This window comes from Cyprinodon variegatus, unplaced genomic scaffold (genome assembly GCF_000732505.1).
Source record: "Cyprinodon variegatus isolate N-32 unplaced genomic scaffold, C_variegatus-1.0 Scaffold776, whole genome shotgun sequence".
Taxonomy (NCBI): domain Eukaryota; kingdom Metazoa; phylum Chordata; class Actinopteri; order Cyprinodontiformes; family Cyprinodontidae; genus Cyprinodon; species Cyprinodon variegatus.
The window spans coordinates 128,203-155,730 of record NW_015151229.1 but is presented as its reverse complement, the minus strand read 5'-3'; the positions used below and the strand labels follow the sequence as shown (position 1 = coordinate 155,730).

Here is a 27,528-nt window from a genome sequence, read left to right as displayed (position 1 = left end):
TATGGTTCCACAAGATGGAAGTGACGTTCCCAACATTAGTAGGTTGAATCCGTAGCAGGCAGCCGGGGAGTGACCTAGCTGGTAGAGACGTGGGGAGGAGATGTTTGCTAAGAAAGAGTGATGAACTACCCGGATATGAAAGATAACCTCTATAATGTATTTATTTTTCGGATGTACTAGCTTACAGCCAAACAAAATTAAGTAAAATGTTGTGCTGAGTGACCCTAGTGGATCTGAACAGGCAAGCCCCGCATGAGGTTTTGTTAAAAAAACCGCCACGCCGGCTGCCTAATGGTGCGCACCCTCCAAAATGTTACCTAACCGTTACCAGGCAGCTGTGAAGATTTTTCAGTTTTGTTTTTAAATAAAGCAGTTGCAAAACGATTGTAAAACGTTGGAACTGAAATATATATATATATATATATATATATATATATATATATATATATATATATATATATATATATATATATATATATATATATACGTTTAAATCTACCCCATTTATCAGCTAAAACATATTAAAACGTCTATAAAATTATTCTTTAATGGATAAATAAAAATTGCGCCCGAAAACAGGATCAAAACGTCAGTAATAATCTTTGTACTCCTCTACTCTTTTAGTAAATTCTGAAGCTCCACGTGCGCACGGTTTCCACCAATCACAGCCTTCAGAGTCAGTGTGTTCGGAAACGGACCAATAGAAAAGCGAGTCGTGTTGTTGAGGCTCAGGAATGCTTTTCAGGCTACAGCTGCTGAGTTTCGTTTTGCATCAGCTGGAGCTGTTATCGGCGGTTGACATAAGTATCCCCGAGGCTGTCCGTCTCTTCTTTTGCAGGTAATTGCAGGTAAATGTTCCAACTCTCTGATAGGGAAATACAAACACTCTCTATATCATAGGAAGGCTTTATTTGTAAGTGTATGTATCAATAAAATAGTCTATTACTATTTATAACGGAAAGTTTCTAGTCTGTTCTGGAGTGTACTCCTCATCAGCTTGTTATTTCTTCCGTTAAAACTAACCGAAGTATAGTGAAAATGCTTTTATTCTCAAAAGTAACCACTGTTTAAGCCAACTTTACGCATTCTGTACCCAATTCTGTCCTTCCTTTATAGCCAAAGGGTGTGATAACAGTAAGTATGGCCACAGCTCAGTCCATGCTGCTGCTTGCGGTCCACATTCTGCTCATCTCGGAGTTCATCCTGGCCAAAAGAGACTACTATGAGATCCTGGGGGTCCCCAGAGATGCCACGGAGCGCCAGATCAAGAAGGCTTTCCACAAGCTGGCTCTGAAGTATCACCCTGACAGAAACAAGGGCGCAGACGCAGAGGCCAAGTTCAGAGAAATTGCAGAGGGTAAGCCAGTGATTCATCATGGCTTTTCTGTTATGTCAAGGAAGTGTTTTGTTTACTAGTTGCCCTGCAAATATGTTGTGTTTGTGTTCCTCTTAGGTCTTTGGAAGGGTTTTTTTTTTGTGTGTGTGTGTTTGATAATACATATATTTAGTATAAATAATACCAGCACTGAAACAATTAATCGGATTAATTGATTATTGCAATAATCGTCAACTACCTTAGTAATTGATTAATCGTTAACTGGAGTATAGAGACTCTAAAACATGCCTTTAGCTCGGAGGTCTTCAACAGGGGTTCCATGGAGGTACTGCATGGGGGTCACAAAAATTTTGGTTGATTAGACTTTTTTTTTTTTATATTCCCCCCCTGCATTTTTTCCACTGATTGAAATGTCTTTAAATACACATTAACGGGGATTCAACACACTGTAGTAAACAGATAAAAGGAGGCAGAAGATGTCTTTCAGTCATCAATGCACACATTTAGCGACACACAGGAGCTCTTTTAAGCTGGGCACCGTTTCATTCACAACACCTGTCCCATCAACCAGGAATCAGAATCAGAAATACTTTCATAATCTAAAAGAGGAATTACTTTCATCACCTTACTGTAATAGAGTGACTATAGGACCAGTTTGATATAACACAATTTAATACAATATATATAACTAGGGGGTCCCTGCTCCATCTCGCTATTAGTTTGGAGGTCCTTGGCCTAGAAAACATTGAAGACCCCTGCTTTAGCTGATAGAGCCACATACTTAGAGTAGTAATTACATCAAAATTGTAAATAAAATATATAAACTTTTTGTATTTAAGATAAATAAAAAAAATGTTTTCATCTGTTAACCCACTATGTTCTATCCAGAACTCTTCAATTAGAAAAGTTTTAGTTTCACCTAGTTTCATTATGTAAAAAATCTTCTTTAAGGAACCTTTCACTGTCCGATTATTAATCGATTTATCATAAAAAATAATTGACTGCTTAATCCATTTGCAAAATAATTGTTAGTTGCAGCCCTAAATAATACACTTAATAACTAGTTCTTTTTTTTTATTATTTTATATAGGAAAATTTCATAAGAAAATGTAATAAACACAATCAGCTGCATTTACCCAAATGCATTTTGCCAGGCTTTAAAATAGATTTGGTATGGCATGGGATTAGCATTTAGTTCTGGATAATCTTGATTTGAAAAAAACATCGTGTTTTGTTTTTTTTGTTATCTTTAAAGTGATTGGTGGTATATCATGTCTCTGAAGAAGACTTGCAGTAAGATGAGCTTTGTGTACTGTCCCTTGATTAATGATTAAGAATTAGCTGGAACTTCTGTTCTAAGCTGTTACAATCTCAATTCCTGTAAATTTTTCAAAAAATATGTATTATTTTTTTTTTTTCAAAATTGGTTTCTTCTACCAGGATGTTCATCGTATAAGCCTTTATCTTTGGCATAGTTACTATTGTAAATATAGAACAAGCCTAATAAATAAAAAACATTTTTATGGGGGGAAAAAACACCAAATTAATGACAATTCCAGAAGAAGCCCTTTTCTTAGTTTCACTAACTAGTAGTTTTTTTTTTACAAACATTTTTGAATATAAATATACACAAAACAATTTTACTATTGCATAATTTCAGAAAAACTGACTAATATTTACAACCTGTACCTGGAAAATTCTGGTAATTTAAAAGAGGAAATGTGTATAAACCCTATGATATTAACGCTACATGATCTTTAAAACGCATGTAGAGGAATTACTGTCAAGAAGAATTAACTGTGATGTGTGTTATTGCTCAAAGATAATAGGAAATATCTGAGTATGAAGAAAAGAAGTGGGTTTCTTTGTAATCTCATTTTGCTGCAACGTTTTTACTAACTTTTAGGGTTTTAAATTACATTACAACCACAAACTTTAATGTTTAATTTTACAGATAAGTTTGTTTTTCACTTTTAAGTGGAAGGAAAGGATCAATAGTTTTATTAAAACCTCATTAATTGAAACTTTTGGAAACAAAATGGCCAAACTAACTTGATTCATTAGATTAAGTCTTACTAGTATCAATAATTACATTAAAATTGTGAAAAAATATAAAGATAAAATAAAAAAAGTAGCATTGTTTTATCTTTTTTTTTGTTTTGTTTTTATGAGTTTTTCTAGAATATGTAAAGCAGCAGACTTTTGAGTCTGGAAAGCTAGCGGTCCATCGGTCAGCCAGTTAAAGCCTGAAGCTGCTCCAAGTGTTTTTAATTTCACCGCCTATAAGCTGAACTCTACTGACAGCAGGACAGCAACAATCTGCCGTAGTAACAGGGTGAAAACACGCAAAGCAGAGAGGGGTAAAGTTAAATTCGCAGGTACTAAATCTTCAACTGTGCCCCAACTCCAAACCCACTCCCATCACTTGAACCTACTTTTCAGACTTTATCCCTGTTATTTCTTATTAAAGACACTTTTATAAAACTCAAACAGCAGCTGTCAGGATTGATACCTCTGCAGCATAGGGTCCACTAGCCATAGGCTACCCCAATGGGTCCAAACCTGCAGAGAAATTGTTTATTTCTTACCATGATTCCCCTTTTCCACGGCAGGCAGTCAGGTTATCCTAAGGTCCGAGCTCTCCCTCACCATCCTGCAGGCTTATTCCAGAAATGTCCGGTCTCTCTGATCTCTTCACTCAGCACAGAAATCTAAATGTGCCAAACATTGGTAATAGAGAATCCGTCACTGTGGGCATCGGGGACCAGCATCCACACCTGGTAGCGTTGCCAACCCTCTACGCCCCAAACACATGTACCAGTATTAGTTGTTTTTTTTACCCTAGCAGGTCCAGATGACCATATCTATGTGGAACCCTTGATGTTCCGGCAGTCTGTGCATGTGCATTGCCTTACGATAGGGCGGATAGTCAGGAAACACTGCCCTTTCTCTCCTTACTAAGGTTTGAGTTTAAAGCCGAATGGGCTCAAAAGCATAAGCAATGGGATTTAGACACTCAAGGGTCCTTTCAGCTTCATCTTCCATCAAACCTAAATTTGTGTTTTACCGTTTTGAGGTATCGCCTTATATCCTACGCAGTCAACTGCTAGCTGAAGCATCAACCATCCCTGTGACATCACCACTGTGATCTGGTTCTGCTGGAGGTTTCTTCCTGTTAAAGGGGAGTTTTTCTTTCCCACTGTCGCTACAAGCATGTTTTGTGTGAGATGACACTTGTTGTGAATTGGTGCTATATATATACATAAATTGAATTGAATTGACCACCACTACTGCAACATGGTGGCGCCTTGCCAAAAAATTATAAAAATGTTTTTTTATAAAAAAAAAGAAGAAAAAAAATGTTTTTTTAATTTTCCACTTATATTTTTCACATTTGTAATATAATTATTGATAATAGTAAGACACAATCTCGTGAATTAACTTGCTGTGGTTAACCATTTTATTTCCACTTAAAATCTAGTGACACATTATGTTAAACTAAAGATTCTTACCTGAAATCTGTTTCTCTTTCAGCTTATGAGACATTATCAGACGATAAGAGAAGGAGAGAATATGACCAGTTTGGCCAAGCTGCCTCATCAGGAGAGGCTTTCAGAGGAAGTGGAGCTGGCGGCGGCAGCAGCGGCGGGGACTACAACTTTAGACAGCACTACCAGTCCTTCAATTTTAAATTTGATGACATCTTCAAAGACTTTGACCCTTTTGGTCAACAACAGCGACACCAACACCAGTTTCACTCTCATAATCAGGCACACCAGAAGAGACACTTTGATAGTCACTTCCAGGCTCATAAGGAGTCTATGAACAGGCAGCAGAGAGCGTTTCAGCAGGGGGGCTTCGGCGGAGGACTGTTTGATGACATGTTTGAGGACTTGGAAAAAATGTTTTCCTTCAACACGCACGCTTCCAGGACTGAGAGCAGATTTCAAGGCTCGGCGAAGCATCAGTGCAGGACGGTGACTGAGCGGAGGGGGAGCATGGTGACCACCTTCACCGACTGCTCCTGAGTCGAGAAGAAAAAACACTCTCCGCACAAATTTCAGTTACGGTGTTGAAATCAGATGTTAATTTATCACTTGGTTTGGCTTTTGTAATTCTTTGCGTATTTCTCTATCAACAAATTTCCAAGCTAGTTATGCAAGCAGCTGTTCTGAAGCAATAACTCAACCACTTTATTGTTTATTGCATGGGAATAAGTCGTAGGACCATCCAATTATCTCTCCTCTGTTCATCTTTTCTTGTTCATTGTGTTTGCTTCGGTTTATGACTGCATGGCCTGACACTCAGGAAAAATTTTAATGATTGCTCTTTTTTCTGTCAAGAGCAGAAAGGCAAAAAAATCCTCTCAGAAAGTATCTTTAATACAGCAGTTAATCAAGCAATGCACGTGTACTTTCAAACTTTGAATAGATCACAAATGAACATCTATTTTACTGCAAAGAACTTTCAGGAAATTTAGCTGCGGTCACACGCTGGAAAGTGTGCAGGATGGCCACCATCAACTGTTACCTCATTTTAAGTTTCTTTCTGTAGGAATGCATCTCCCATCACTCAGTCAGGGTAGGAGCCTAACATCAGTCCCATGATAAAGACTGGGAAAGCGAGCAGCAGGCAGCTTATAGTGTTGCTACAGTAACTCATTTCTCAGTCAAGCTGGAAGGTCTGACAAGTTAAGTTTCCCAAACTGATAAGAATGTGCAATATTTAGCACCTTTGATCTTCATGTTGCCTATGATTGAAAGACAGTGCTCTGCAAATGTCATTGTCTAACGTCTGCACTTTGTGTATGATAAGTGTGTATGTGTGTGTGCTGAGTGTGGATTGCAAAATGTTTTAAAAAGTAATTAAAACATGAGATCATATACGTGTTTGTATGTTGCTTTTTTCCCCTCTAACCAAAAAAACAATTGTACAGATTGCATAAAACCATCTATAAGATTTGAGAAATATTTGCAAATTCTGTCACTAAATGAAGATACAACTGTAGGATAGGAAACAAAATTCAGGTATATTTTTATGCTATTTATTTTTTTACTTGGGAAAATATGTTATTGCTCTATGTTCAAGCTATTCGTTGTTCCAGAACATACCACTAGAGGTCGCACTTTTCCAAACCATAACATTGCTTCATCTGGAAAAACCCTTTTAAAAGAGGAAGGTGGTGCCTGGTGATCCTAAACAAATATCAAAACATAAAAATCGTGTTACATGATTGTTTTTCTCCAATGTTTTGTCTATTTCTCTTAGTATGGCAGACTTATATGTTTAATTTCTGATTTGTTTAAAGTGATCTGGAAACCTCAGATATATATTTAACTATGACCAAATAGGGGCAATAAAATAGAAGTAGCTCTCATTCTGTAAAGCTAAGGAGATGTTTTAATAGAAACATAAGTGAAGTTCAACTTCTAAGCCTCCTCTGTGCTCAGATCTTTCTGCTTTTCTTCTTCTAACCAGAAAGGATGAAATTATCTGAAGGAACTGCACATGACCAAGAGGAAGAACTTTTAGCCTCAAACCATTACAGCTGATTGCACATGAGTTTTAACCTTAAAATCTGGTTATATATATAAAAAAAAAAAAAAAAAGAAAAGAAATAGGAAGGTCTATGAAAACTGCTTAGTCATCCACACTGTGCCACACCTAAACACAGTTCAGTTAAAGTAAACCAGATAAGGTTGCCACTGCAGATTTTACCTCCTTTCCGGAGCTGAGTCATTACAGATCTGCAAACAGGCACTTGATTAATAAAAAACGTCAGATCACACAGTAAAATTCAGGAAAGTGTCATCGAATCAAAGCTGGGACATTTTTGCCCACAAACCAGCCAATATTGGATTTTCAGTAATAAATCCAAAATGGAAAAAAAGGGGTCACTTAAAATGTAAGCACCAGCAGCAGAGAATTTCATCATTTTTTTTTTGACAAAAGCTAAAAATATTAAGTATTTCCAAACTCAAAAACAAGACTACAGATTCTAGTTTGTTTACATTTTGTTTTTTAAGCAACAAATCTGAAAACATGCATACATACCTCAATGCAACAATAAGAAATGTCTTAAACATGAACATAAGCAGACTGGATGCTAAAGCAACAGATTTCTGCTAAATCATCCTTCCTTGAATTTATTCCTGATTAAACATTCATAAATCAGGTGACACACATTTATTATCAGGTACGGCGCATCTATAGCAACAGTTACCCTTCTACATTTGCTGCACATCAATCTACAGGATTAGCTGAGCTATGACGAAACCTTGCATTATTTTTCTGTCGAGTCATGGGATGACTTTGATTTTAGCAAATGTCATGATCCGTTTCGCCCGCACACCTACGCTGGTCGTAACAGTTGTGAGTCTTTCAATCTTTTACCAGGAGCTGGCACATAAAGACGCAGGATAAGTGGTGACATCACAGGTGGACCTGGGTTAAACTCAAATAACCTGTGGCCTCATGCCCGTTAGATATCAACATGGCTTACTTTTTAGACATTTAATTGCCTTATGTTGCGTAAACCCAGTATGTGTATAATTGCCTGTATGCCCTCTAGAACTTGTTCTAGAAAGGTCAGAACTTTGCAAATGGACCCATATATATCTTGTGTTTTTGCACGAAATTCTGACCAAATTGCACCATTAAGTCTTCTGCATTGTGTTATTGTTTTAATTGGACCTGTATCTTAAATAGAAACCCTTTGGCGTTTACCATAGGGTTGCAGGTCAGGCCAGAGGGGTTAGCTACCATCGAGCCGGTCAGTAAAGCAATGAGGGAAACTGGGGATCATGACTGCGCTTCCAGCGGATACCAGAGTGCATCAGCTGACTTGGATCGGAATATAATTTTAGTTATGTTTACACCCCTGTAGTAGAATTGAAAATTTCGCAAAGAGAGGCTGATGTAGAACTTACAATTCTGAAGTATTTTTTTTGTTTAACCCTAGGTGTTGTGCCATTGTACAAAAAATTGAGAAATAGTTTAACGTTTAAGAAAACTGTTTGGCAAAAATGTAGAAACGCATTGAGTATTTATTCTCCCAAACAAGGAGAGGGAGGGAACCCCATTTTTGAAATTCTGTCTCAATCTCAAATCTTCACAATAAAGAGAATTAAAAGACCTGGCTATGTTAAAAACCAAGGCACTTAAATCCAAAAGGATTAAATTTGAAAGGAATCTCCAAGTGGGAGGGCTGCATCGCTAGCTTATTGACAGGATAGCATTCACTCTTGGCAACATTAATTTTATACCCTGAAAACTGACCTAATCTATGAAAGAATGAGACAATAGAGGGGCAGACTCTTACTGGATCTGTTACATATAATCACTTTTTTTTAGTAATAAATATGGGAGTCTGTGCAAACCAGCCCAGTTTGCAGCATCGCTTAGTGCTATTCTTCACTTTGTCCCTTTACTGGAGAAAACCAAGAACTAAGCTGTTCATGCAGTAATACTTTTGGACTCTCTGTCTACCTATCAGAATGTTTTCCAGTCTTAATGCCTCTGTCTTTAATTATGTTTCTTAAGAAAGAAATTGTCTTCTTAAAATATTATTTAAAAGCTCCTGGCCTTTGGCTTCTATTTTATTCCATTGCAGTGTGTTTCACTCCTTTTTCACTACCATTGAAAAGTAATCCTAACTCATAAAACTATGTCTTTACCCAATCCTTTTCTAGATGAAGCTATTGACAGAGCTGTTATTGCTGTTTTCTTAAAGTACACTCTTTTCTTAATTTACACTCTCTTTTTAATGTAAACTCTTCTAATGCTGAACAGACCAAGGAGCTGATTGTGGACCTCAGGAGGAACGCTAACCCACATCCATCCATCCATATCTAGGGGACGGTGGTGGAGGGTCTGGACAGCTTTAAGTTCCTTAGAGTCCACATCTCTGAAGACCAGACCTGGATGACCAGCCACTCCGAACTCATCAAATAGACGCCCAATGAGGAGCCTCATGAGGAGCCAGTCGAAGAACTATCTTTCCTCAGAGATCCTCACGAACTTCAACCGCTGCACCATCAAGTATGGTAGGGGAAATGCTCTGCCTCGGACAGGAAGGCATTGCAGAGGATGGTGAAAAGTGTCAGCGCATTGCCGGGGCACCGCTCCATGCAATCTATAGGAACATCAATAGGACATCTATAGGAAGCTGTGTGTGTAAAGAGCCAGAAAAAAAAAATCACAAAAGACTCTGACTCACTAACTCTGAACACACTCTCCTCACTCCTGCCCTCTGGTAGACGTTAAAGAAGCCTACAGACTAGAACTACCAACTACAAGGACTGCGCGCACCCACAACACACAAACACACATACAAAACAATAACAGATAGACTACCCTCACACATGCATCCACAGATCCAACACCACTTACATACACTTCTCAACTATAGCTCTATATAATCCGCAACTCTTTGATCTGCTATTATATTATATATATATATATATATATATATATATATATATATATATATTTATATATTAATATATATATATAAAAGAAAACTCTTCCTCATCCATACCAGAAGCCTGGGAGCTTGAGGGTTCTGCACTGTATCTTTGCTGTTCCTAGAACTGCACTCTTGGATTCGGTCCAGAAAACTGGATCTCTGGACCAGAGAACTGGATCTCTGGACCAAGATGTCTGATGTATTTTCATGGATCTGCTTTAACCACTCTTCAAGCTTGGGGGTCACTGCCCCGAGGGTCCCAATGATCACGGGTACCACTGATGCCTTGACCTTCCAGGTTTTGTCCAACTCTTCTCTAAACCCCTAATTTTTCATATTCTTTTTTCCTGATGATGCAGTCACTTGGTGTTGCTATGTCAACCACAACGGCTTTCCTCTGCTTTTCGTCCACCACCACAATGTCCGGTTGGTTTGCCATTACCATTTGGTCTGTCTGTAACTGGAAGTCCCACAGGATCTTGGCTTGGTCATTCTCTACCATCTTTGGAGGTATTTCCCACTTTGACCTTGGGGTTTCCAGCCCATACTCTGCACAGATGTTCCTGAACACTATTCCATCCACTTTGTAAGCTTTCCCTGCCAGCATATTACACCCTGTAGTTATGTGCTGGATTGTCTAAGGGGCCTCTTTGCACAGTCTGCACCTGTATTTATTTATTTTAAAGGCTCTTACAATCACTCTGTTTTTAAATACCATTCAGAATCAATACATACATAGTCTCTATGCACATATAAATAAATATTTACCGTATATCCAGTATAGCACTTCTGGATGGATGCAAACTACATTTCTGTGCTTGTACTTCTGACAATGTAATGACACTCAAGTTGAAGAGAATTCTATAGAAAGTACTTCTAGGCAAAAGCTGTACAATTTATATGCGTCTCTATCTTGGATAAAGCTTGACTGAAGCCTCATGCATTGACTGAGCTACTTCAGCCACCTCAGTGTGCTCTTGGAGTTTCTCTATTATTTAATCCAGTTAGTCATGGTACGAACGCTCAGATTAGACCTGGTTTCATCTGACTGTTCCTTCTGTTTCAAAGCTGTGCTTATATTCCACTGTCGCCATATGCTTTCTTAAAATAAGGGATTGCTCAACTCAACGAAACAGGATTGTCTCACTTTGATACATTGTCAAATAGACTCTTTTTATTCTATTTTTTGTTTACTTGATGTAAAATAAGTCTGAATATATAGATATACCAGGTAATGTAGATCAATATAGACTGAATTTGAACCAGACTAGTTTCAGTTTGATAGAGGAGGGACTTGATGGTAATTTAAGGGTCCATTTGTTATCATTTCAAACTAATTGTGGAATACAAAATAAAAAATATGCTCCACCAAGCTGATCTTTTTCTAACTCACCCTTGGCAAACATGAATGGTACGAGTATACTGACGCTGCAGTAAACACAGTACCACAGAGAGATAACCAAAGCTGTATAATCATATCCTCTTTAATAATTACCTACCAATGTCACTCTGTACAACACTTTACAGCTTCAAATCTGATAGCCATGTTGAAGACATGCGTATTGTCCATGATTATCAGGAGTAACTTTTCAACACATTATAAATTACTAGAATCACTATCTGCCCAGTCATCCCATTTTAATGTCTATCCCTGATCAGCTTGATGTATTTTATAGATCTTTGGGGAGTTGTTTGTTTCCTGTTCTGCCAACTCATGATGAAAAACCATATACGGTAGGTTATATTTTGTACTCAATGCTCCTATATTTCCATTGTTTTTTAGCACAGCAATGCAAATAAAATAATTTTATCTCAGATCCATTGCATAAAACTCAATCATATAAAAAGAAAGCATTTTAAGACCGCAGCTTATGAAAGTAGGGCATGTTGATTTTTTATTTAAGTTTTAATCAACATGACTTGAGTATCCAACCAGATTTATAGCACCTATATGTTTTTTATATTGATTAATAAATTAAGGTTCTTTTTTTTCTTCCCCCAATCAGCACACTAAAATAAGCCCATCTATACAGTCCCACCCTAATTCAGATTATTCCCCCCTGCACCACACAAGGCCAAATGTCCACGTTTACTTTAACTCCTCCCATTTCAAAATCAGATAAAAAGCTGCATGCACAGTCAGTTGGTAGCAGAAATCTTTGTGCTTAACGGGTTGCTTGCTGATTAATAAGCTTAGACTGAACTTAAAAAAAAAAAAAAAATCAAGATGATTCCTGCAGTTACGCTTTTTAATGGAGCAAAGATGCCCATAGTTGGTCTGGGAACCTGGAGGGTAAGACTAAACTTTTCTGTTTAACACTACATGCTTGTCTTTTTGGGTCCCGTCTTTCACAAAATGCCTCTTTTAAGGTTTCAGTGAATTAATCTGTTGTAAATTATCTGTTCATGTATTGAATCTACAGAACTGCTTGAGTAGAATCAAGCAATGCGATTGCTTCACTCCCTCTGGGCTTTGCATTATTTGTGCAAGTAGCTAAATATTAACACGTTACTGCACGCTTGCTGAAGTAAATATATTATAAAGTACACATAGCACATGCTAAAAGTGTGGGTTTTATAGTTTTCCAAGTATGTTAAGTTGAAAGAAACAAACATCTAAAAGATTATAACCATCTTGACATGCATGACAACTACTGCTTTACTTTAAAATTGTAATATCTCTTTTTTGTGCATTTGTGTCCCTTCAGGCTGAACCAGGGAAGGTCAGTGAGGCAGTGAAGGTGGCTATAAGCAATGGCTACAGACACATAGATGGAGCCTTTGTGTATGAGAACGAAGAAGAGGTCGGGGAAGGAATCCGAGCTATGATTGAACAAGGAGTGACCAAAAGAGAGGACTTATTCATCGTCAGTAAAGTAAGCTACATAATAGATGCTTGTTTGAGGGAAGCATTATATATAGAAAAGAAGAATCTTCTGTTAAGCTTTGAATTGTTCCAGTCATTTTAATTATACAGTAGTGCTAATGTACGCCATGCAAATAATTCTTCTAGAACTAGAACTGTTTAGTTTATGTCATAGATATTTCTCAACGTGCTACTATTTATCAAAACTACTATGTTTTTTTTTCAGCAGCTAATTCCTTGCTCTTCCATAATGCCTCAGAGCGCCTTTGCCCTCATTGGGAATAATCAATAAATATTAAAACCAAGTTTTTCAACTGAGAGATCAACCCTTAAGACACTGATTCCAGTATTTTTATATTACATCACATTTAAATAAACAGTATTTCTTTTTTGTTTTTTCTTTTTCTATGAATTTTGACTTTACAAAGCTCATGGGATGAGGTTTTCTGGGTTTTTTGTTTTTTATTTTTCTATGAATTATGACTTTAAAAAGCTCATAATGTCCTAGGATGAGGTTTTCTCTGTTTTTTTTTTTAACATTATGGCCATTCCAGGCCTACAACAAGTTATTCTTGTAACTTTAACATTACATCAAAATTTAAAGTACATCAACAGCTCAAATATAAGAAACAACAGTAAGCACCCAATCAGGTACCATCATTAGCATCATTAGCAACCAGTATTTTCTCAAACTTTAACATGTTTTTCCCAGCGTATTTCTTCAGTATTAAAACTTTGCCAGTACAAACCAGCTTAAACAGATGGAGGATTGGTCACTGCAAACCACTGATCTCTATTTAATCACTCGACTGCTGAAAAAACCTGAGGTCACCTGCTGCTATCTTGGTACTCCATACTCTCACGGAGTCGCTGTATAAAAATGCCTGTAATGTAATCATATAATCCATGCATGTATATTACATAATCAATTTAGCACTTTTGGCACATCATTAGATTGTGTGTGCGTAATAATCTTAATATCCGACTACAGCATTATTATGCTCCATTAACACACTAATTTTGTTGTGATGAATTGAAATATGCTATATTACATGATTTATAGACTTAATTGACTTCATACTAAGTCTTTATTACCTTAAATGAGAGTAATCTGCTGATGTTATGAAACAGCAATTATCTGTCAAAGTGATGACTTTATCTTTATTTCAAAAGTCTTAAGCCCCCCTGAAATTGAGAACATCATCATTGTTCGATGCTGCAGCTCACACATTGTTTACATTCCAACCCAACTAGGGAGTACCAATAAGGCGGCTGGTGACTTCACAGCAAAGTGTACTACCAATGGGCTATCAGCAATCAGGTGAATAAATAGGGATTAGTGCTGCAAACACATAAGAGGGTTGTTAGTTAGCCTAATTTATCAGGTCCATTAACAAAACTCCAAACTAGTTCCTCTGTGGCTTCAAAATAAGACTCTCGAACATAGAAAAAAAACAGAATGTCACAGTTAAACCATAAATTTTCAGATCGGAGGATCATAATTATAACCAATACTAGAAAAATTTCTTATGCTGACAGCAACAACCCAAGCTAGTTATCATTTTTCCATTGATTTGACTGGAGTTTGGAACATATCTTAAGATAGGCTTCATACAAAGAGTCATAAACATCTTGTCTCTATTGAAGAGTTTGTCAATCATGTTTTACTTTGACCAAAACTATTGCAGTCACACAATCTCATGATTGTTTCTGTCTAAGATATTTAATTGTGCAATCAGTTTCATTTTTGTGTCTTTATTGTGTTTTCCAGTTATGGTGCACATTCCATGTCCCATCCCTGGTAAGGGGAGCATGTGAGAAAACTCTAAAAGACCTGAAACTCGACTATGTGGACCTTTACCTGATACACCACCCAGTAGGGATGCAGGTCAGTCATTAATTAACTTGGGTAAATTGTCTTGGTACTGATTACCTTGCAGAAAACTGCATGTTTGCTATTTAACTCTTGTTTTACAGTCTACAACTAATTTCTTTGAAATCTTAAGAACACTTAGTTATTAAATCCACAATAAAGTTGTGAGTCTAATACTTGTTTTTCTCCCTCACAGCCAGGGGATAAGATCTTTCCATCAGATGAGAACAATGAAACACTTACTGATGACAGTTCCTTCTTGGACACATGGGAGGTAATTCAAAAAAAGTCACTGAACGTACAAAACAGACTAGTTATGACTAGAAAATGGTCTGTTTTTAAAACTCCAATGTGTACTTTTTTTTTTTTTTTTAAAGGAAATGGAGAAACTGGTGGATGATGGTTTGGTCAAAGCCATTGGCGTCTCTAACTTCAACAAAGACCAGATTGAAGCTATTCTCAACAAGCCTGGCCTCAAATACAAGCCAGCCAATAACCAGGTGGACAACTTTTTAAATATACAAAATAGTGAAATGTTATGTAATATGTGGAAAATATAAAAAGTAAAGAGAATCTAGATTTATAACACTGTCTCTTTAGATTGAGTGCCACCCATATCTAACCCAAGAGAAGCTGATCAACTACTGCCAATCAAAAGGCGTCACAGTCACAGCTTACAGCCCGCTGGGCTCTCCAGACAGACCCTGGTGAGAGAATCCACCATTTGCAGAACTCACAGAAGTGGCATCAGTCAAGAAAACTAAATAAGCACTACTTGTTTCCTTTAAAAGGGCTTCCTCTGATGACCCCCGTCTTCTAGAGGATGCTACCATCTTGGCTATCGCTAAAAAGTACAACAAGACTCCAGCACAGGTAAGACAGGCACCAACAAACACAAGATCAAAAGTTCTTCTGTTCTTCTGTCAGAGACAAAAATAGGAATGTGACTTTTCAATTTTAAGAACATCATGCTTTTCAATGAAACGCCTCACATTTTACGCAAGATTATAGATTGCAGTAGTACAAACGGCCCTTAGAAGTACGTGAACAAAATAAATATTGTACTCTAGGGATGCTTTGGTCAGTGGTGTACGATGAACTGAGTGAAAACACTCAAACGCTTAAGGCAGCTGATAAACATCTGAGATCACGTGGTAGAGAAACACGCACACACAAAAACAGAAAAAAAGATGTTTGTAGTGTTTTAGGGAGAGAAAGGTTTGAAATTAAAATGCTCTTCTCATATTTCTTGTCTAGGTTCTCATGCGGTTCCACACACAGAGGAATGTGGTAGTCATTGCCAAGTCAGCAACCCCTAGTCGGATTAAGGAGAACTTCCAGGTAAAAGAAGACTTATTAATAAGAAAACTGGGTGTTTCTGACTCATCATTTATCCGATCTGAATAGTTTAAGATGGATATATTGGGTGATTTTCTTGTTAGTTGAATAGTGTTACAGGAATTTACAGTAGGATCGGTAATCCCAGCAGTTGGGTCTACTTTTAATATTGACTGCTTCTTTTTTGTAGTTATTTGACTTTGAATTAAGCCAAGATGACATGAAGACTATCCTGGGTTTGAACAAGAACTGGAGAGGATTTCCAGCATCGTGGTGAGTGGAAATAACCAAATATATAGTCTTATATACTCTTGAAATTTTTCACCTTTTTTCATGTTACTACTAAAACCATAAATGTATTTAATAGAAAACCATCTGAACACAGCACACAGGGTTAAAAAAGAGTTGAAGTGAAATTTAGTTGGGTTTTTAAAAAATCTTTGGAAATCTTAAACAGCACCCGCAGATTTAGAATGTAAGTTGAAAAACAATGGTACAACCCATCATGAAATTATACATGGTGGTGGCAGCATCATGCTGCGTGAAAAGCTCCACTGTAAACATTTTTAAACTAGGGCTGAAAACAATTATAGGATTAACCAATTATTGAAGTAATAGTCAACTAATTTAGTAATCGATTAATTGTTAATTGGAGTATAGAGACTCTAAAACACAGCTTTAGCTGAGAGAGCGACCCACTTAGAGCAGTAACTATACCACAATTGTAAGAAAAAAAATGTAAACATTTTGCATTTAAGACAAAAAAAAATAAAAATTGTCAAGCTCCTCTATCCATAACTCTGACAAGTTTTAGTTTCCCCTCGTTTGATTTCATCAAAGTCTTCTTTAAGGAACCTTTTGCTGATTATTAATTGGAAATATAATCAACAGATTAATGGATTTGCAAAATAATTGTTAGTTGCAGCCCTAATTAAAACAAATTACAAGCCACTTTATCTTTTATATCTCACAAGGTAATAATTAGTACTACAGCAATTGCAATTTAATTGCAACCATCAGATCTTTAACCTTTTATTTTTGATCAAATTCCACTAATTGGTGCATTCTTCAGATAATCAGAGGATGAAAAAAAATGTCTCAATGGAGTTTAGAGCCAGAGTAAATAGTTGCTGCTGGTCTTTCTTTGTAGTGTCACATCTTTTCAGCAATCCTTTGTCATCCTCTTACGGTTCATAGTGGTTTTGAGTCATGACTCTCCCAATATGGATCAGGGGCGTAACATTGAGAAATCAATTTTAACCCCTATGTCAATGTCAGCTGATCATTCACGGCATTCTGTCTGTTCAGTTTGGTTTCAATCAAGCTATTTTTCAAAGCCAAATAGGTAAAAACTAAACTCTAAGTGTGCAAAGCTAAAATCAACACAATCCAAATACCTTGCAACTGTACTTGTGGATCAAAACAATATAAACATGTATACATAGTGACGAAAAGTGGAAAGTTCTTAGAGCTTGGATAATGTGCAAAAGAAACGGTATAAAGGGATTGAAATGTCTAATGTTCCTTTTGCTTTTTACCCCAACAGGGCAGCAAAGCATAAAGACTACCCTTTCAATACAGAATACTAAACAAAATGAAGACCGTTTAATTCATCAACCTTCAATGTGATAATTGCCCTTCTGTGGAGCCTGCAGGAAATCCTACATAAATGTGTTGGTGGATCAGTTAAAAGTTAAATATCTCTGATATCCTGATTTTGAAAGCAAATAGAAATAAAAAGGAGGTAAAGGGTTTAAATAGAGGCTGATCAAATCATGTTGATTAAACAAAATGCAACAACTAAAAGTAACCAGAATGTAAAATTTCTTTGTGTTTTTTTATACTGACAATTGTATTTTTTCCCTGTTTACCAAATTTGTTGAGTAAAGACTCCCATTTTGAGATGTGATATTAAGGTCTACGAGTCTTTTTTTTTCACTTGACAACTCAGCACCTCACAGAAATGAGACAATCAGTCCTCTTGGGCTTTCAAACAGTCAAACATTAACCTTGAGGTACATTTCTGTTACTACTACAAATAGAAAACTGCATTAACCTGTGACACATTACTTTATTGTACTGCTTCACACGGAACATTACAGGTAAAAGCTGGAGACTGATTCGAAAATGTACAAGACTACACAGCACCATACGATTCATCATAAGCTTTTAGACTGTAACATGATCAGTTTTCCAGTGGTAAATGCTTGGAAATTAGCAAATTAGCTGCAAGATGCAGTTTGAAGGAGTGTATTTAAATGCGAAAGGGTCCTGTTAAGAAAGACCCGTCCTTTCAACAAAAAATTGATTTCACTTGTCCACTTATTTAAAAAAATAAATGTCACTCATATATTTAGAAAGAGGCACTTATTGCCCACAAGTAAAATGATTCAGTAACTTAATGCCTCAATGAATGCAAGCTGTAACAGCAGAACTTAATATGCAATAAAACAAAGAGACAGAAACAGAGCGGGGCAAAAGAAAACAAATCACACCCCAAACGAAAACTCTTCAGGAAACAGAGTGGGTCCAGAGAGTATGGAAGAATAACCGGACTTGGTTTCCTTTCAGAATTCAGTGTTAAATGGGTAGTCCTTGTGCTTTATACCCCTACAGAAAAAAAAAAAGAAACCATTAACATATATTAGCAAACACCTTATTTAAAAGCCATTTTCTAACTGATTGATTTAATGATAAAGACTAATTGTACCTTTAGTAATATTTGACACTAGCGTCAATGTTGATGCTCTACATATGTGCTTTTTCTCAGTTAAAATACATCAAATTGAGGTAAATTAATATTTTCATTACAATTAGTCTGTAACTGTTTAATATGAACCTCTTCTAAAATTTTCAGAAGTGGGAAGGGTCTGCTGTCTATCATAGAACCAGTTAAGAAGAAAGAAGCGCCACATTTTTTAACATACTAGTGCTAAGCTGTTATGTCCTTTTGAGTAAATCTCAGCGTTTTTGACACCTTAAATCATAAAAACTTCAGGTACTTTTTCCAAGTTTGCAATGAACTGGTTCTGTTAGGGGACTGAATAAGGCCGTTTCTCCAAATTTGTACTCGTGAAACGTCATCAGCCTCAGCCCTTGTACTGCTCTAATTCGCAAAAACACACACAGTCCCCGGATGTTGCTCTTACTTCTTCCTCTTTACAGAGCATGCATTAGAGCAGACGTGTGTTTCTGACAGCTGTCCCAGCATGCACTGCGGCAGCAGCTTTCAGTGGAGCGCTCACAGAGCTCAGATTAAAAGTTTTCTTTTCTGTTTCTGTTATTCTATAAAAATAAGTTTTAAGATAATTTTTAGGTGAGAATATTATACTTTTAAGCTTCACTCTATGGCCCATTTGATGATTTAGGCGTAATTGAAAAGAAAAAAAAAAAAAAAAGTTCTGCTGTTGAGAGGTAACCGTTGCAATCAGCGTTCCTCTGAGGCTAAGCGCAGCGAGGGCTAACCTTAGGCTTAGCCTTAGCACTGGCTCTGATGGAGGTTTTTTTTTTATTTTATTTGGCTAAATGTCGATATGATTTGTGTTTATCTGACGGTGTTAGTTATCATTTCCCCAATAAATGAAAAAAGTAAGAATGTATCATTATCTAGAGACTATTATTAATAGGTGAAATGCAACTCCAAACGATACGAGCATGTGGTGATTTCACGATTACACATCTGTTCCAATTGACCCATATTTATTCTGCATGCCCCCGTTCTCCCCGAGTCCATACTTTCTTGCGTCTTGTCAAGTACATACTTGCTTTCTTGTACTGTACTTGCTTACTTGTGAATTGAGAAACGGGCCTAAATGTCCAGCTGGTTCTGATACTTAAATAAGTCAATAAAGTTTGAATTCGAATATTGAAATATTGTTCCATTTACTTCTAAGAGTCTCACAGACCCTTGTAAGTTTTAGCTATTCCATTTCCTTACAGAAGATTTATCCTAAGTAGTTTGTAGCAGAGATATAGACATTTTGTAAAACATAATAAGAGTTTGTTTCTTTAATTTTGTTCTTCCCTATTACTAGACTTCCTCCTTAGTTTGTTGGGGATGGTTTGGATCTGATCCAAACAGTGTAAAGAAGCCTTTTTTTTTTTATTTTGATAGTGATTGACTGGCAATAATTAGTAACCTGTTGGATTCTGTAGATTAAAACCATTCCTACAAAACCTAGAGTATATTATCTACTTTTTAGGTTTAGTTAACTCTAAAAATATCACAGCATCTGTATTTTGAATGGGTTTAATATTATGAATAGGTTAGTTTTAAATGACATTAAAATAAGATGACCATCAACATATTTTAAAACAGCCATCACTTAAGGGAAATATTAAATTAAATATTAATTTAAACCAATCTGAAAATAATCTAGAAAAAGCATAAAAAAAAAAAAAAGTGTGTTTATAATTTTTTTTTTTTACCAATGCATGGGACAGGCTCTCCAGTTCCGGTTGAATCCTAATATGGTTTTCATTTCCTCCTGGGTTAGTTCAAAGTCAAACACCTGATAAAAATAAATAAATAAAAAGTTTTTTTGGTTTCATTCAGCAAAAAACAAACAAAAAAACAAACAAACTAATGAATACATTGAAAAATGCAAAGTATATGCTGCTGAAAGGATAACCTGGAAATTCTCTTGAATGCGTTGCGGAGTGATGGACTTTGGGATCACGATCACGTTTCTTTGGATGTGGAAGCGGATCAGGACCTGGACAGAAAAAAAGAAGGCAGGAAAGAGGAAGGATGTTAAGCTATGAATGTCAGAGCCAAACAAATTGAATAAATTCCACTTCTTGTCTGATTAAAGATTACTGATGCATGGAAAGAACAACTGGAGAAACTTAAATGTTTTCTGTACCTGAGCAGGAGTCTTTTTATGCTTGTCAGCGATGGCTTTAATGCTGGGATCATCCAAAAGTGAAGGGTCTTCTGGTTTAGCCCTGAAAATCAATTTTAAAGGGTCAAATATAGCTTTTTAACAGCAATTGAAACAAAAGTACCAGAAACATGAAACAATTTAGTAACCAAGAAAACAAATCCTTTAGTTGCTGAAGTTTAGTTGAAAAGTTTCAAAATTTCAAGGACAAGGAGGAACAACAGTCACATGCTGAGGCTAACCAGAGGGAAATGACAAGCCAAATATCATAGATAAATATAGAAATAGAAAATCTTAGTTTAATTACAACATTATGTGATAAAATTATTCATTATTATCGCTTCTGTCTCTTTTGAAACCACTTGCTAACGTGGGTCAACATTATCACTGAATACATTATATGCACTGAAATAACTGATTAAATGTTTCTTTTCCAAATAAAATTTTTTTTTGTTCTTTTATGAAGGTCGTGTTTCACAATGAAACAATTCTGTTACGTTTACAAGTTACAATTTTCTCGAGAAACACCACATTAAGCAAACTGCAACAAAAACTCTTCGTCAAGGTTTCTCGTCATCTCTCGGCTGATACGATTTTTTGATAATTCTGAACATGGCTTGTTTTTCCACAAGAATTGCAATTCTTTGAGCACAGCTTGAACCTAAAGAGATTTATTTTTCATTATTTTCATAGAAACAGTGTTTTGCTGTGTATGAAGGGGTAAACATTTGTCTAAAATTCTCACTAACTAGAGCATCCAACTCTGTCTATGTTCCCGATTGGGTTTCATCTTTAAAACATTTTCAAGGTTAGAATTTTTTACCCCACAACATTTTATAATATTTGGAGGTTTATGATGGAACCCCTAAATCATGTTTAACCCATTTTTGAATGATGGCGGAAGGGGGTTGATTTAATCTCATTTAAACAATAGTTAGAAAGAAATGGCAGCAAAAAAAAAAAAAAAGTGTTTTCAAATGACTGCACAGCCCGAACCAGTCGGCTAATTTTAGCATTGCTTTTATGCAACCATGATGTCCAACATACCAGGGTCTATCAGGGGACCCAAGAGGGCTGTAAGCTGTAACTGTGATGCCCTGGGAGTGGCAGTAGTTTATAAGCTTCTCCTGGGTCAGGTATGGGTGGCACTCGACCTATAGAAAAAAAATAGATAACATTCTGAAACAAAAGCACATGTTAGCAAGAGCTAAAGGTACAGAGCTGTGCAAACATAGGTAGTCTGGAAGACGTGCCGAGGAAAAAGGACTCATCTGCATCCTGAACATATTACATTACAGCCATAAAGAGCTGCATGAAAAGGTAAAAGCGAAGTTGGAAACGTTAACAATGTGCATATTGTGAGCTAATTTCGTCTCCTGGACACCCTCTGCAGAGGTTTCTGCCTTCATAGTCGAGCCAATCGATTGCCCCCCCTACAGCCGTTCTGCAGGTGGGATGAAGAGAGGGAACGGATGGTTGCTAGTATGACTAGCTAGTTAAATGTGTAGCCCCATTTCTTCTCCATGACACCTAAAGCACCTGTCAATGTGGTGCAAAGTGTGGCTCTGACGCTACTGGTCCTCATAGCTGCCTGCTTGGAGCAGCTCAGTTCACAGTTCAGCTGTCCGGGAGTCTGAGTCTTCAAAATGAGAAAAACCCAAGGTGTTTTGTAGATCAAAATGTTATTTTTTTTAAAACTATGAACATGACATACCCATATCTTGAAAGTAGTCACAGCAGCTGACACAAAATGAATGAATGGAATATAATCTGGAGTAAAGCTTTTACATAAAAAAGTGGAAAAAATGAAGCAATACTTTCTGGATGCACTGAATCTATTCATATAGTGCTACAGATATCTTAATATTAGATACTTATTGCAGCTTTTTCTAACAATGCCTAACCATATTCTGTAGTATACAAAACATTTTGTATTTCGTGCAAAACAATTTGTTTTGGACTCAGGTGAATGAAGTCCATAGGTTTACTGTGTTTTCTAAAAGGTTTGTTGCAAACCAATCTTGCCGTTTAGAACTTTGAACAAAAGCGGTCTTCATACCACTCTTCCACAAAGGTTAGATGTTTAGATAAAGGCTGCACAACTTTCCTCCTTTGAACTGGTGTTATATTGCAATTTGCTGCACTGGATTTTATGGATCATCATCGATGTAAAGAGGGTTGAACATAGGAGACACCTTATTTGTAAGAAAACTCAATAAAGCCAGTCAATGAATTATTTCCTTTTAACTGAAAACAAACTGCTTGTCTTGGTCCATTATGTAGAATTGCAATAAAATACATTTCTGATTGTGGCAAAATGTAGACAAGTTTTAAGAATATAACACATGGATTCATTGTATCTGAAGCAGCACAGAGGACCTTTTGTCTGGTATAAATCAGGACGAAAGTCAGATGAAGTAAAAAGGGACCCTTTAATCTTATAAGAAAGCACAAGCAGGACAGTGATTGTGAACAATGGCTCTCAAGAAGCACAAAAACATAAGGTCACCTCAGCTAAATGGTGGAGCCTGAGGGTAAGCTGCTGTTGTGCATTAAAAATTAGCAGGAGATTTATTTCTTTGAGAAGATTAGAAAAGACAGATACTGCATTTACTCGGATCCCTTCGGAGAGAAACAAACTGGACATGTTAGCCTTTGTTTGAGCATCTGGTGCAACATCTTCTCCCAATGTTTGCTGACTGTTAATGAAGAGGCTAAGGTAAAGGCAAGCTCACCTGGTTGTTGGCAGGTTTATACTTCAGGCCTGGCTTGTTAAGGATGGCTTCGATTTGGTCCTTGTTGAAGTTGGAAATGCCAATAGCTTTGACCAAACCAGCATCGACCAGCTCTTCCATCCCCTTTAGCATAAATAACAGGAGAAAATACAAAATAATTACTTGTTTTATTATAAATGACAGTACAAAGCCATATAATGTTCCAAATAAAAAAAAAAAAAAAAGCAGTACAGGGAACCCTCGTTTTTCGCGGGGTTTACGTTCCCAAAAGAACAGTAACCTTTACTGATTTAACAAGTATTATCTTGGTTTTACCCCTTGTCCTTAATGATTGCTTTAAATGTATTGTTCACAAGCGCTTCTGATCCGGTGGTATTCACAGAGGGGGTCTCTCCGTGCAGAGAAACATTTGTTTTAAATTTCAAACCAGCCCTTGCTAGCATTAAATGCACTCGGGGCTGCGTTAACAACACCCCATGGTTCGGTATCTGCATCCTCCTCCACTTCCCTGTCATGTTATTGTCAGTTCGATACAGTGTTCTAGCTTTTGTGCAGGTAACGTTCGTATCCAGTGTAATGTTCTTTTTTCTGCAGTCATTAATCAACAAAGCTAATGGAGACTCCACCCTTACCACAATGTTATTGCCACAATTTGCAACCCTTTTTGCATCCTTAATAAAACTTGCTGCTGTCGAACGGAAGATTCATCAATTCCATAATGGCATCATACAATTGCATAGCTTCTACCTTCCTTTAACATGTCCAGAAGTTTAGCTTTTTTCTGCGATAGTTACCATCTTGCTCTGCCTTTTGGGCCCATCCAAAAATAATTGCTTGATTAAATTTGGCAAGCTGCTTTCGTAGATGTATATTAAAATATTAAACTGTAAGGTGAAGAAGAAGTGTGGAGACTGTTTAGCCAATCAGAATGCAGAAAACATTTCACAATTCAAATCCATATGCTAGCATTATAATATAAGCTAGTTTTTTATTAGGAAACTTGCTCAAATTAAGGACATATTTTTTTATTTAACTTTTTTTATTCGCATTCTGGTTCCTTCTCTTCTCCAGACAAAAGGGCCACTCCTAGGAGCAGGACCATCTCTACGTAAACTGTCATATTAAAACACGCACAGCTCTTTTTTTTTTTTACTCAAATTGATTTCATACCTTCTCTTGAAATGCAATATTAGTCTATTTGGGATGTGATGTTTGCCTTTCATCCAACCACATTATGTGTTACCAGCTTACCTCCCACGTCTCCAGGAAGTGAGTGGTATCGGTGATGGTCTCTCCATTACTATCCAGGGGAAAAAGATCGCCACCAGACTGTATAATGAAGAAAAAAAATATTTAGCAACTTTTAGAGAAACTTTTCTATGGATCAGTTAGTGTAAATTAACCTACAATGAATTTATGACACAATTTAGGCAGCTTATAGAGATGTAGAAGCATTCACATGTAAACATGTTTTTTTACCTTAAAGCCCATGGGCCAGTGAACAAGATAAAGATCTAGGTAGTCCAGTTTAAGATCACTAAGTGTTTTCTCACAGGCCTTTCTCACAAGGGACTTCTCATGGAAAGTGCACCACAGCTAAGAAACAAATACATGTCGAGATTAGCAACATTTACAGTGCATCCAAGTCTTTGTGGCTACATTCACACTGCAGGCCTTGATCCTCTATACCGATTTTTTGCATTCCCATTCAGATTTCCAAATATATGCGACTTGAATGTGATCTCCTGTCTGAACTGCAGTCAAAGACGCAAGTGTCCTGCATGCGCAATAGGGGGCGCGATGACGTCACAGGTCAGCGTGCTTTGTGTTTACGGATGTTAACATGGATGGTAGTGCTGGAGCGCATCTAGTGATCTTTCCCAACCACAAAAACACAATCTTCTCAAGATGGTTAAACATAAATACTGCTCTCCGCATCATCGTCCGCCATGGTTGTTGTTTTTCTTGCCACTTTTTCATAGCAAGACCCAGAATAGTGACCTTTGTCGGGTATTAATGCATTCAGGTCGGATGAATGCGACCTGACTGTTTAGACACAGGTCGCATTTGAAAAGATCAGATTTGTATCGGATTCAGGACCACAGAGCCAAGTGATCTGGGTCACACTGGGAAAAAAAACAAAAAAAACCGGATCTGTTTTGTTCAGACAGTCATGAAAAGACCAGATACAGTTCGGATATGTGCAAAAACATCGACACAGGTCGCATTTGAAAAGATCGGATTTGTATCGGATTCAGGACCACAGAGCCAAGTGATCTGGGTCACACTGGGAAAAAAAACAAAAAAAACCGGATCTGTTTTGTTCAGACAGTCATGAAAAGACCAGATACAGTTCGGATATGTGCAAAAACATCGACTTTGGATCACTTCAGGCTGCAGTGTGAACATAGCCTTAGTAGCAGATATCAAACTACTTGCAATGAAACCTTACCTTGCTGACTACAAAGAGATCCTCTCTTTTGACCACGCCCTCTTTGATCATGGCATTGACCCCTTCGCCCACCTCCGCCTCGTTTTGGTAGACGAACGCCCCGTCGATGTGCCTGTAACCAGCTGCAATGGCTGCTTTCACGGCCTCTGTGACCTTGCCGGGTGGAGACTATCAGGAAAATAAATAAATAAATATAAACAACTGGTAGGCACAAGTTCCTCCCCTCCCACTATTTTTGACTGATTCATAATTTAGACCCATTTTACTCTTTAAAATATGTTTTTCTAACTCAAAACATGAAAAAAAAAACATATGAAACCTGCAAAAATGACAAACTAGACAAAAGAAGAAGGAAAAACAATAAATGGACCAATAGTTGGTAATAAAATGCATAGAAAAACAGCTAAATGGAGCAATGGATGGTAGAGAAAATAATTCATATGGATGAATAGGGGAAGGATTGATGAATAGATAGTAGGATTGTAGGATGAAAAGAAAAAAAATAGACTAAAGGATGATAAAAAATGTACAAGAGGCTAAATTGATTATTTACACCAAGGGAAACAAGATCAAGTACAGAAATCCTGACATTTTTTTTTATTCCTACTCCTTTTCCTCATACCAGAACTGGATTGTCTGGCTGTGATCCTGCAAACTAGTCATGTGTTGTTTCTAAAACCAGCAGATTGTTTTAATTCAGGCTTTTTAACCGTTAGAAAGAGGAAACGGGCTCATGATCGTCTTTTCTTTTAATGCAGTCTGGATCAAAATAGCTGTGATTTTGCACAGTCGCAGTTAACAACTTTTAACTTTTCTTACAGTTTTACTTTCAGATTTTGCACACGGCCTGCATGGAGTCAATATTAGCCACGGTCAGTGCAAGACAATTCATCAAGATGCGCTCTATAAAAGCAAGAATAATCACAAATATGCAGTAAAAATACACTTTAAACACTTAATATGTTTAAAAACACATTCAACTTGAGTAAAACAAACTTTTTTGTTTTGCCTTGTGCGGTGAATTATCTTCGTTATACTCAGCTAGCTTACTAAAACCAGGTAAACGTTTGGCTAAAGCAGATGCAAGTTATTTATTTAGTTACTTACCTTCCATGTGCCCAGTCCCAGAATGGGCATTTGAGCGCCTGAGTTGAGCTTCACTGTAGTTGCCATTGTAGCAGACGTCGAAGGACAGATCCTGAATGTGAGCGTTAGAGCAGAGCAGAGAGCTAAATGCGAGCATCGGAGATCGATTATTAATGCCTGTTGGGAGACTTCATTGGAGCTTAGCCCCGCCACGCGCTGCTGTCACTCTATTTATTATTAGTTAGCGGGAATAGAAATATGGAGGACCAATCCTGCCGTAATTAAAAATAAATACAGAAATAAATAAATGCAATAAACAAATAAATGTAGGTACAAATTAAATTATATAGTGAGACATAAATATATATTTCTCTTTTAATTAGATTATTTGTTTATTTGCCTTTGTAATACCGTAAATTCTCTAATATTGGCCTGTATTCCAATAGCGGCCGGGTCTCTAATAATGGCCGGTCTCGCTGTTAGAGGAGGTAA

At 36.9% G+C, this 27,528-nt stretch overlaps 3 protein-coding genes across 4 annotated transcripts; 2 read left to right on the top strand and 1 right to left on the bottom strand.

Annotated features, from left to right (window-relative positions):
• Positions 1–706: 706 nt before the first annotated feature.
• On the top strand, positions 707–6,208 carry LOC107098420 (dnaJ homolog subfamily B member 9-like). 2 transcript variants are annotated; one of them, XM_015396095.1, is made up of 3 exons: positions 707–838; positions 1,117–1,357; positions 4,871–6,208. In XM_015396095.1, the coding sequence occupies exons 2-3, from the start codon at positions 1,141–1,143 to the stop codon at positions 5,362–5,364; spliced, it is 711 nt and encodes a 236-aa protein (XP_015251581.1). In that variant the 5' UTR covers positions 707–838; positions 1,117–1,140; the 3' UTR covers positions 5,365–6,208. The 2 variants fall into 2 exon arrangements, with proteins under 2 accessions (XP_015251581.1, XP_015251582.1); XM_015396096.1 differs by having other exon boundaries at positions 769–848.
• A 5,753-nt stretch (positions 6,209–11,961) lies between these two features.
• LOC107098429 (aldose reductase-like) lies at positions 11,962–17,803 on the top strand. Its single transcript, XM_015396123.1, has 10 exons — positions 11,962–12,096; positions 12,512–12,679; positions 14,441–14,557; positions 14,739–14,816; positions 14,920–15,042; positions 15,143–15,249; positions 15,334–15,415; positions 15,800–15,883; positions 16,071–16,153; positions 17,427–17,803. The coding sequence occupies exons 1-10, from the start codon at positions 12,031–12,033 to the stop codon at positions 17,467–17,469; spliced, it is 951 nt and encodes a 316-aa protein (XP_015251609.1). The 5' UTR covers positions 11,962–12,030; the 3' UTR covers positions 17,470–17,803.
• Positions 17,804–17,988: 185 nt separating this feature from the next.
• On the bottom strand, positions 17,989–27,216 carry LOC107098428 (aldose reductase-like). Its single transcript, XM_015396121.1, has 10 exons — positions 27,058–27,216; positions 25,951–26,118; positions 24,978–25,094; positions 24,750–24,827; positions 23,499–23,621; positions 21,811–21,917; positions 20,746–20,827; positions 20,512–20,595; positions 20,309–20,391; positions 17,989–18,490 (listed from the first exon to the last, which is right to left on the bottom strand). Exons 1-10 carry the CDS (start codon positions 27,121–27,123, stop codon positions 18,448–18,450), a joined length of 951 nt encoding a protein of 316 aa, XP_015251607.1. The 5' UTR covers positions 27,124–27,216; the 3' UTR covers positions 17,989–18,447.
• Positions 27,217–27,528: the final 312 nt, after the last annotated feature.